The sequence below is a fragment of the Diceros bicornis genome, chromosome 10 (genome assembly GCF_020826845.1).
Source record: "Diceros bicornis minor isolate mBicDic1 chromosome 10, mDicBic1.mat.cur, whole genome shotgun sequence".
NCBI lineage: Eukaryota > Metazoa > Chordata > Mammalia > Perissodactyla > Rhinocerotidae > Diceros > Diceros bicornis.
Window position 1 is genome coordinate 62,125,996 of NC_080749.1, and position 12,052 is coordinate 62,138,047.

Sequence of the window (12,052 nt, forward strand, 5' to 3'; positions counted from 1 at the left end):
ACCTTGTGCAGCTAACTCTTTCCACCTCTCTTTGTTCTGTTGTATGATATCCACCAGGTTGTTTTTGAAGCTCTTCAGGTCCACGCTGGCGAGGGAGTAGTCTGGGGAGTAGGTTCCATCGTTCACGGTGCCTTTCATATTTGATCGTCTAAACAAATCAGCAACATGTCATTCCATAAAGGCGCTTGAGCCAACAGTGACAACAAAGACACCAGAAAATACCAAGGTCGGGGGATGGGATGAGGGAGCAAAGCCTGAAACACTTTACAAAACCAACTGGAGAAGCAGGATGGCAGGTGCTCAGGCCCAGTTTTGAGCACATGTCAATGTTCCTCCCCTAGTGGAGAGGGCCAGGGCTCTGTCTGGGACTCCTGGGTTGGTCAGGGACTCCCAGGACAGCACATCGGGGCCCACATGTATTACAGGGGGTGGGAGGCCTGATTCGATCAGCAGAACCTGGAGGTGAGCTGACTTAGCGGTGAGTCCGCTGGTGAACATCACAAAAGGGGCATCATGATTCTGGAGCCCCAAGTACGGTAATGGCGCTCTCCCTTCCTCCTCTGTTGAGTCTCCAGACTAACCCAGATCTTTCTCAGGCAGACCATTCCCTCATTTTCCTCATTAGGGCAACATTTAGGGAGCTTGTTGGTGTGCTATTAGGAAAAGTTGTGTGTTCAGATGGGCAAGAATTTAGCATGATTTTTCTGCAACTGGAAGTTTTATATAATACCCCTTAACAGATTTATCAATAAAAATATCTGGTTTGAAATATCGTAAGTGGTATGTATAATGGACTTTACTGTTACGTGTTATACAGATCCACTGTATTCACATCATCTAAAAGGCTCACTTTGATGTAGGCATCTTTCTAGCTATGTGAGTGGGAGGTGATTGATTTGTTGGTAAGCAAACCAACACAAAGCCCCTCTCCCGACTGTCGGCCACTACCAGATGTGTTACTATATCTGGGACACAATACACTCCTCCTCAATGAAAATTCAAGTAATTTTATTCTCCTGAATATGGAATACTATTCTGCTATACTCCTTAGTACTTGGTTATTTTTTCAGTGGACACCAAGTTCTTAATTTCAAAGGCATATGCAATATAATATATAGCCACTAGGTGGCAATACTACCTAATAATAATTCTAAGAATTTCCTGCCTAGATCTGAGAAATAATAAGGACAATCATAAGTAAAAGGAAAATGATGCAAAAAAGAAAATATCAAACCTGCTTGCTCCATAGGAAGGATTTTCGGTTTTTGAGGCTTCCTCTATAAGAGGAATAATAATTTTCTCTGTTGAGTCAGTCAGAAGAGAAAATGTTGGCTCTACTATGAAATCAATGAAACCTACAAAAGCAAGAAAAAAAATAAATTCAAGTGTTACAATTTCCTGAATTCTAAAATTAGCAATAATCGGGGGCCGGCCCAGTGGTGCAGCAGTTAAGTGCGTGTACTCCGCTTTGGCGGCCCCGGGTTCACAGGTTCGGATCCCAGGAGCGCACTGACGCACCGCTTGTCAAGCCATGCTGTGGCGGTGTCCCATAGAAAGTGGAAGAAGATGGGCACGGATGGTAGCCCAGGGCCAATCTTCCTCAGCCAAAAAGAGGAGGATTGGCATCGGATGTTAGCTCAGGGCTGATCTTCCTCACAAAAAATAAATAAATAAAAAATAAAATTAGCAATAATGAAGAGTCTCTGATGCTCCTGATAGCAAGTATCAGTCACAATATTGGTTCAGCTCATCCCTTGCAATTATTTTTAATCCAATAACACAATCTTTAGTGAGAGGGTAAGTGCTCTATAAAATAATCTCTCAGGCAGTGGAAGTGATACAATTTAAGCCCGCTAGCTCAAGTATATAGGGTTTCCTATTTAATATTTAGCCTCATATTATTATTAACAATAATTTCAGATCTAACCAGAGTGAATATATTTTCCTCTGTCAGTGATGGATCACTACCCTTTCTGAAAGGTCTTCGCTTGCTTGTTGAATTTTGTTATTGACCAACAAGAATATCTAAGCTCCCAAGAAACTAAATAATTGAAGTTTTTTTTCAGGCCACAGAGAGGCAATTACTTTTTTTTTCTTCATGCTATATCAGTCAGAGTTTTCTGCCAGTGTGTGACTATTTCAAATTGCTGTTTATTATTCTCTAGATGTGAAGTGTTAGTTCGCAGCGTGTGGGCGTATTCTGTCAAACCAGTGAAGAGAATAGTAACATCTCTGGGAGACAGCATCAATCTCACCACTCTGAGATGTCAGGCTTGAATAAAGACTTTCACATTTAAAGTACTCTTCAAGATAGAAAGTGACACACAGAGAGAATGGGTCACTGTCCTCCAGGGAACATTTACCACAAGTATTTAGGTGGAGAAGGAGATGACCTATTCTAAGCTCTGTGTACATTCAACACCAGGAGGTCCCAGGAGAGGTGTGGTGTGCAAAATCAAGTGCTTGTTGCCTTACAAACATCTGGATATTTGTTGGATATCGATGGACCACTATCTGAATATAAGAGAATAACTGGGGCCGGCCCCGTGGCTTAGCGGTTAGGTGCGCGCGCTCTGCTGCTGGCGGCCCGGGTTCAGATCCCAGGCGTGCACGGACGCACCACTTCTCCGGCCATGCTGAGGCTGCGTCCCACATACAGCAACTAGAAGGCTGTGCAACTATGACATACAACTATCTACTGGGGCTTTGGGGGAAAAAAATAAATTAAAAAAAAAAAAAAGAGAGAATAACTGGGGGAGGCTTTTTAAGTGACAGTGTCCCGGGAAATACCCCCATTTGAAGAGTATCCCATCCGTCAGATGTATGGATAAAGTAATTCAAATTTCATGTAACCGGATTTGTCATAGCGTACAACGCATGCATACGACAAATTAAGGCACATCTTTAATTCAAAAAACTTCAATCATTTTGTGTTATAATTGACACCTTCAAGTCAAAGCAATGTTAATTGGCCACCCAGGGTGCTATTTCAAGTTGTCTGTGGTTTTAAATGCTTGGGATATGCAGACTTTCAAATGAGGCATCACCTCTACTAACATGGCAGCAATTTATACCACAGCAACAAGTCTCAGAAACTTCCATTCTCCCCAACTTGCCAGAGGAGGTCCTTAGCCTGCCACATTCACACCTGCTAAACGATGATAGGCACCTGTGTTATAGTATCTAGAAAAACAGCTATTGGAACGCGGGTAGGAAGGAGGAAAGGTCAGAGCAAGAAGCTTTCTGACAGCTGACCACCACTTTGTAGGAGGTGGTATAGGAGCAAATAGAGAGGTAAGGTGGCCACTTTCATGTTTACTGATCATATACTTCAATAATGAAGATGCTGGCTCAGGGAATAACTATTACAAATATTTGAACCATGCAGCACAGCAATAATGTTTTAATAATGGGCTGAACTTGAAATCCCCAACACAAATACAAGTGAAAAGAATGAATATGGTTGAGAGCACTATCATTTTACAAATTTACTATTGTTGGCTTATCTATTAATGTCAAGAATTTTTTTCTCAAAAGAACATGAGCTAGCATATTATGCAAACAGTGATAACAGAACAGATGTATTAATATTTTCATCGAATTGTCTTATATACAAAGGATTAAATTACAGAAAATAATCAGCAATGAAACAACAAAAAATACCATCTCTTGCACAAGAAGAAAACCCTCTATTTTGTGAAAGGATCACAAACAGAATAACAATTACATTTACCAACACTGCTTTGTTGACTTCATTTTGTGACAATGTTTCAAAATTCTTATCATTCACCACCACATGGATCAAAAGTATCATGAATACCCAGTGAGGTTTTCATGGACGTTCCCCCTTTGAAGAACACAGTGGATCCATCTGAAAACTGACAAGCACACACCCACTCTCCAGGACCACGGATCGTCAGTATTACCTATTTGTGACTGGGCCACCATCGTTGACTTCCGATCACAAAGTGGGGAAAATGGGAGCCCTAATTCAGCTTCTTTATCTCCCTGCGGAAAGGAAAGCTCATTAGTACAGACTTGGTTTGGAGAAGCTCAGTTAATGAGCAGCCTAGTTAAAAGCCGCACATTTCATTTCTTAATTGTTATTGTGTATTTATTTATTTTTTATAAAACCAAAAGCTGTAGTCCGAGTTTATGTAATTTGACTCAGATAGTCTCTCTTTGGGGACCTATTGCAGAGGGAAAAAACACAAACATTTTCAGCACCTAGACTCTGCTTTGATATTACAACCCCTTGATTGTAGAGAGACAAAATTCTGCTCTCTGGAATTTTCTCAAGCCCCCTAAAATTGTCATCTCAGTGTGTTATTTGGCATTTAATTAACAATCCAGCTCACGGATTTTTCTGCTCTTTTTTTTTTTTTTAATGCCAAATACAACAGCAGATCTTCAGTATCAAGACTTCCTCATTGGACTGCTTTTTGAAATTACAAGTATATGAGCATTTTGAAACATCTTTTTACTTATTAACCAAGTATTATTGAATCTCCCACAGCAAGAAATGAGGAATACCTTCAACATTCTCACATTCTGTGTGAATAATTTTATTTTAATGTATTCATTTTAGAGAAAATTGAAATGTCAATGATTTTTTATCATTTAATTTTATCTATGGTAGATTAATTGAGCACATATGTTAAAGAATTCTATTGATGTTTGGGTTTAACATCATAAGAGCTAATTAGATTTTCATCTCCTAAAACAAAGTTGACACATATGTTAAAGAATTCCATTGATGTTTGGGTTTAACATCATAAGAGCTAATTAGATTTTCCTCTTCTAAAACAAAGTTGGCTATTCTGGGCAAAGCTTTATTACCAAGGTTTATCAAACATTGGTTCTTTGCATTCAGGGGGATGTGCTTACAAAAGAAAGGAGAGATGATACTTCACTTGCTCCATTCGCTCCAATTGTCTGGCCATTTGAAAGAATGCTTTGGGCTTTATTTTCTCCTAAGCTATTGGTTGTACACCTTTATAGGGTACACTGGCCTTGCATAAGGTCACAACTTAGGATGTATGGTCGGGTTCTGAAATCAGGGGACAAAAGGGAGGGGCCTTCACTTTTGCTTTGTGGCAAAGCCCATGTTTCAATGTAACACCTGTCTGAGGATTTCACAGTTTCTTCAGTCAGCTTCCTCTGACATCTTTTCACCAGGATCTTTACAACATTATGTCAATAGTTGGCTTTAAAGTTTTTATAGGCAATGTTTTCTGGTTCATTTCCCCTAAACCATGCCTCTGATTATGAGGGGCAGAAAGTTTGAAATCAGAGTTGTTTGGGAAAATCTAGATACGGTCACCAAAGAAATAGACAAAGTAGCTACAAACAGGAATGTTTTGCTATGTCATGATTTAGAGAAAATGGGGAATAAGAATTCCTGTGACCTCTCCCAGCAACCTTCCTCATTCCCCTAGAGAATAACAACATTCATTCCATTTGGAATTAATATTTATACCTGGCTTAAAGGACAGATGAAGGGGAATTATTAGTGCCATTAGCCGTGAGTCATAAGACACTGAGTTGAGTTGCATCACTGCCGTTCAATAGGCTGTCTCTGTTACTTCAGACACATCACAGCCTTGTTGAAATGAGTTCTCCTCATCTGTTACCTAACTCGGAGATTTCAGTTTACTCATTTTAGGAATAAAGATATAATAATATCTACTTAATAGGATTATCCTGAGGTTATCTAAGATAATTTATGTGAGGTCTAAGTACAATATTCAGTAAATAGTCATTAAATATTAGCTAATAAGAAGTATAATTTTTAATAGCAAAAATACAGAGCTTTGCAAATTAAAGGTATTTACGATGTCTAATGCATATCTTGGATGGTGTTAAACCACAAAGAAAAGAATTAGTAGTTAATTTAGCATGTAATGGAAACTCATTGGCTTTTTTCCCTCTTTTTTCTAGCAAGAAATTGACATGGCAGGAATTCCACTTTTGAAAGATTAATTTGTCATCGGTGTGGGGAATGGCATGGGGTGAGTTAAGGATGACTGTTGGGCTTCAAACCTAAATGAAGAGAGTCTTTAGAGCCACTAATAGAAATCAGACGATCTGGATGAGGGCTAGATTTAAAGATTATTGTGGATTTGATTTTTAACTTGCGGAGAATAAGGTGCAAGAATATCATTGAAAGTTTACATTAAACTATAAATAATATTGCTATTGCTAAAATAAAAATAAAGCTACTCATTGACTTCATGGGAAATGTGATATTGGGGATACTTATTTAATATATACAGATTCAACTGATTGGTTTTATTGGTCAAGGGGCTGCTATCTGGTATTTTAATAGGTGTATTTTTATACTATAGAAGTTCTTTGAGCTAAAAATGATCATTTGGACCTGAAAAAGGCGTTGTGATGATTTATCTTCTATGAGCTAAATTTCATTGAATGCTGGATACCACATTTTCATGTAGGACTTAGGCATTTGACAGATATATGCAGCGTCGACCTTCCTACAGATGGAGTGAGAGATTTTATATTCTACTTGCTTCTTGTACTCCACAATTGATTTAAACTATTAAATTGCACTGCTAAAGCACATTGAATGCTAAAGTGCATTAATTATTTAATTTATTTATAAATATTTCAAAGTGCTATTTATTCTTTACGGTGAATAAAGGCCATGAGTGCAAGATTAGTAAGGGGTCCCCTGTAGCCAGACTCTGAAGGGACCAGAAACCCAGTAGAACAAGGAGGGTACTACTAAGGGAGAGGGACAGATACACAAAAGGAGAGTCAGGAGCACTGAGTGTTGAGTTTGACAAACTTTACAATTTTCCTTACTGTGTCCCTGAATAGGGAACATTTATTTTCCATCAAGATGAAATCAGGGGTCAAAAGCAATAGATATTGTGTAAGTCAACTAGTTTATATTGTTCTTGGAGGCTGTGCATTCGTATGAAGATGCTGCCTTCAGGAGGCCAAAAATATACTTTTAAAAATAAATAACTTACTGAACACACATATGTCCTGGTGTATTGAAACATACAAGTGGTTGGAGCAAAATTATAGGGCCCTAAGGCCACTAAACTCAATTAGTTAGCCAACCACTCAGTTATGCCCCTGGATCTTGGCGTCTGTTCTTGTGGATGAGCCTGCAGATGGGAGAGTGGAGAAAGTGGCTCCATCAACATGGAAACACAGGCAGCCTGGTGTGCTCAGGCCTGATATGCCTGTCCTAGCAATTCTCTCAGAGACTATTGAGTTTTCTTCTCTGCAAGGCCATGACAAAGACTTAGTAATTGTTTTTACACTTTCCTAACAGAGTGAAATGCTCGGATAGCTGTCAACAAGGTGTCAAATCCAGTGATTTAACGGCACTTTTTTTCTTTTTTGCATTTTCTCTGAAGCCAAAACAGTTTCTATAGTTTTAAAGAAGTGAAGAAGATAGGAAAGGGTGAAGTACAGAATCCTTGAGAAACCCCTTGCATTGAAACCTCAGTTTTAATCACAGAAGCAACATCAACAGCAAACACACAGGAAGCTCCTGACCACGGGCCTGGGGCGGCTATAGGGCCAATGGGAGAACTGAAGGAATCACTAGTTCTATAGGGGAATTTAACTGGGGGAGGAGGGCAAGAGGCACTAGCTTGGCCTTCTTTGGACAACTTATTAAGGGATTTAGACCATCTAATTACCTTCCTTCATTCCGTCTAAAAATGGGCCGTTCTAAATTCTAAGAAAGCCACCAAGACTGTTTAAATGTTTAATGAGTGTTATAGCTAACATACTCACTTTCAGTAAAATTTCTGATATGGTATAATTGTATTTTTGTGAGTGTTATAAATATTTTATAGAACATCAGTACCCCTTATGTAATCAATGTTTACAATACTTTAATGCCTCTTAAAACTATAAGCTTTGATTTTTTACATTTTAAGTTATTATCCTGGCTCATAGCTACGGTTCTTTGCATCTATGAAGTGTTTTTGGTTGTATCTATGATTTACAATGTTAGATCCTTGGCTGAGAATGTACTAACTAAACACATTTTTATTACTAGGGGAAATACAATTTATTTTGAAATAACACATTTATACTACTTCTAGCAATATTGAAGAAAATAGAGGGGCCTGACTAGATACAATTTAGGGTAAAATAACCATTTTGACCTTCCTTTCCAAATAACTTGCATTTCTAATTATTTGTTTTTCCTTGGCTGACAAAGTAATACCTATTGGTAAATGTAGATTTTGCTCAGATCTAGATTTTTTTTTCATGTATTACAAAACAACTAGTTGAAGAAGGGAAAAATTCACTTTGTTATTAGATTCACACAGTATAAAATATGAACACATTTTAACAGAAGTGACTATTTTTTTTAAATTTCATTGTATTACCTTCTTTTATGTTGCTAACCTAACATGTTCACAGAGGGAATAAGAAGCAAAAACCTGTCTTCCTTTACTAATGGTTACTTTCTGGGCTGGTACCTCCATCTCTGATCCCTCAGTCCTATCAGTCACAGCTGAAATGAATGGAGCATCTTCCAAATCCACCCATGACAGTCAGCGGGCAGAGGCAACTGTGTTGACCTGTGTGAACACTTGAAGATAGAGTGTTAACTGTATTGATGACTATCACAAGCGTGCTCTGAAACATGCCTTGGAGATGAGGACTGGCTTTACCTCCTTATCATCACCTGCTTACTCAAGAGTCAGAAATAAGAGTTTCTCAAGACTGCAAATTCTAGATACAATTCTAATCTCTGCTAGATACAAGTTCCCACGGCTTCAGAAGGTGCACCTAAAGTAGTTACACCAAAGGTTGGGGTAACATTGATGAGATTTTTAAGGATGATACAAATAGCTTGGTCTACATCAGTTTGTCCTCCAGAAATATATCGTGTTGTAAAAATTCAGTGTCTGTTTAAGCCCATTTGTTAGATAAAATGAACTTGGTAGACAAATTAATAAGAAATTGATTCAGAAGTCAACACATCCCCAAAATTCCTCTGAAACATTAATTCATATATGTAGATATACAAATACATCTATACATATATGTATAACATGTGTATATATTTATGCACATACACACAGGCACACACACATACTTTCTTGTTGCTCTTGAAAGTTCTAAAAAGCAGCTCTTTCCTTTGAGTACTTTTTCTGATTTTTCGAATTTACAATCCAGTCTCTAGTTTAGTGTAAAATCTATTGAAAAAATTCCAAGTCTAGTGCTATATTCTCCAGAGCAAAAGGAAAAATGCTTCTCTTAATTGGCTACCTTTTAAACTTCATAGTTGTGCTGGGAATGTGTTTTTAAAATTGTGCCCAGATCCTTCAAAGTTCGGCTTTAAGTGACTACCAACTAACAAAACACGTCATAACCAATGCTCTCTGATACTTTGCCTCAGAAAAATATAAAGCTTAAAATAGACCAGGAGGATTGCAAGTAATACCAATTCCTCTCATGTGTGTCATGTTTACAGTGTGAAAAGACCTCTCACATTCATGCTATCATTTTGTTCCTCACAACCATCCTGGGGAGGAGGCAGAACGGGCATTAATCCCTCCTTATGGGTAAGAAGGTGAAGACTCGTATCCACCAATGCTGGAAAGATGGAAAGCTCGGGCTTACACTTGGGTTTTCCAAAGCCAAGTCCAATTGCCTCTTACATTGCGCTGGGCTTCCTATGTTTGCCCAATACACATAAAATACTTTCTTTAACAAGAAACACAAATGTTTACATTTTACTGCAGCTGCGGGCAATGATGAGCTCTGGGCAGACCCTGTCTGATTTGCCTCAAATTCTCTAGCACAGCCAGTGGATCACATGACACAGTATTTTGATTCTTAGTACATTCTGAAGGAAAGAAGGAATATATTTTCAAAGTGCTTTATAATAGTGCTGTTTTGACTGAGATGAAAAACTCCAGTTATCTTGGCTAGATCCATAGCAAGAAAGTATTTATCAGCACTGTGGGTTCTACAAAGTGATAGTTACAGGTGGTTATGTGAGGATGAGCAAGAATAAGAAAAAACATGGAACAACCATTGCAGTTTCTGCCAATTTCTGGGACATCTGCTTAGATACACAGCTCCAGTTAAATAGCTTATGTCAAATACATTCAGAGCAAAGCATACACCAAGGAGTTTCAGATTTATTTCTGTATCCACCTCGGCTAAAATATGTAGTATGGCTAAGAGTAAGGATATTGGGAGATTCATTTAGTTAGTTGAACACATGAAAAAAATTCACCTGCTGGAGTCAAAGTCATATTTTAGTATGTCTCATAAAGATAAACTTGTTTTGCTGGTAAAATATATTTGTTGACAATACAAACTCACTTGTTTTGACTTTTAACTCTACATTCTCTTGTTTTGCTAAATCGGTTTCCGAAGGGGATTTGAAAGTCATTTACTTTTAAAAATACAGAGACTGAGAAATATAAGATTCCATTATTAAAAGCTCAAGTCATATATTAATTTATCATTATCTTAGAGAATTTCCATAGTTAAAGAGATGAGGCAATGCTGGCAGAGATAGTTTGATTTTATAATAGCCCATATTACAAATACACTTCACTCTCCTTTGGGCTTTAAGTATCTTGCTTTATATGTTAAGGTCATTCAAGCAAAGGCTGTCACTTCTGAACATTTTGGGGTTGCATAAATGCCTATCATCGCCCACCAAGGGTCCTGTCAAAAACAAAACAGAGTAAAAACCTGACACCTCCTTATTCTAAAAACAACACAATCTGAAAAATGCAGATCACAAAACATTCCAAGTATCATAGTGCTATACCTATTCCAAGACTTGATCTTTTGTGTTGGGTGTATTTTAATCTCTACTATTCAGATATCTGAGTCACTCTTCACCAGGCACTGAGAATGACAGAGGAGCTAAGTAGCTTTATGGAACAATTTCCCTCTACCCTGAAATTCAGATGTCAAAAATCACTGCACTCTGGAAGCTTCATCATTAGTACCAGTCACCTTTCTAGAAAATTCAAGAATAAGGTGGTGAACTTCAAAAACATCTGGACTCAATTTCATTGAATTCATTACTCTCATGATTCTGTCAGATATTCTTTGTCTGGTTTGAAATAAATAAAAGACATGGATAATACAAGTTGTGATATTATTTGGAGATCTAATTGTAATTTTTAAGAGTCTCTGGGATTTATTAGAGATTTTTTTTTAGTTTTTTGTATATTGCAGTAACATTGGTTTATAACATTGTAAAAATTTCAGGTGTACATCATTGTACTTCTATTTCTGAGATTTTTTTTAACACAGTGATTTTTTAGAGTTCTTTAAATCATCGATGAAGTACCTTCATTCTGATATATTTTAAATCAAGAAAAATTTTATGTACAAATCCTTACTGTGTAAATTACAAACACACTTGTTTAACTAACAGTCAATCAAGATATATGCAGAACACTTCCATCACCCCCAGAAAGTTCCTTTAACCTCTTTCAGTGAATCCCACCTCGTGTAGGCACCCATTGTTCATATTTCAATCACCATAGATTAATTTTGCCAGTTTTTGAACATCATATAAATGGAATCATACAGTGTGCATTTTTTGAGATTCATTGTTTGTATTCTTAGTCCATTTTTTTATCATATGACATTCCATTGTATGACTATACCATGATCTATTTATCTATTTTTATTTTTGATGCACATTTGGACTATTTCTAGTATTGGGCAATCATAAGTAATACTGTTATGACTACTTCTATATAAGACATTTGGTGGACATAAGTACTAATTTATCTGGGTTATATAACTATACCCATAGGACATGCTGGGTCATAGGGGATGTTAAGTTTAACTTTAGTTGGTGCTAACCAGTAGATGCATTGTAATAACTTATACTCCCACCAGCAATGCCTGTTACTTCCAGTTGCTTCACATCCTCAGTAACACTTAATATTGTCAGTCCTCTTAATTCTAGCCATTCTGGTGAGGATGTAGTAGTATCTCATTTTGTTTTTAATTTACAATTCTTTGATAAGTAATGATAATGAGCATACTTGTATGTACTTATTACCCA

The 12,052-nt window shown here is 37.4% G+C and overlaps 1 protein-coding gene across 1 annotated transcript in view; it reads right to left on the reverse strand.

The window, feature by feature from the left end:
• Positions 1-12,052, reverse strand: part of PDE1A (phosphodiesterase 1A) — a 330,610-nt gene that overhangs the window by 33,739 nt on the left and 284,819 nt on the right. Inside the window, exons 12-14 of the mRNA XM_058549370.1 lie at positions 3,927-4,008; positions 1,235-1,355; positions 3-148 (exon numbers count right to left, since the gene is read on the reverse strand). Of these exons, the coding sequence (XP_058405353.1) occupies positions 3-148; positions 1,235-1,355; positions 3,927-4,008 (349 nt within the window). The remainder of the gene's footprint in view (positions 1-2; positions 149-1,234; positions 1,356-3,926; positions 4,009-12,052) is intronic.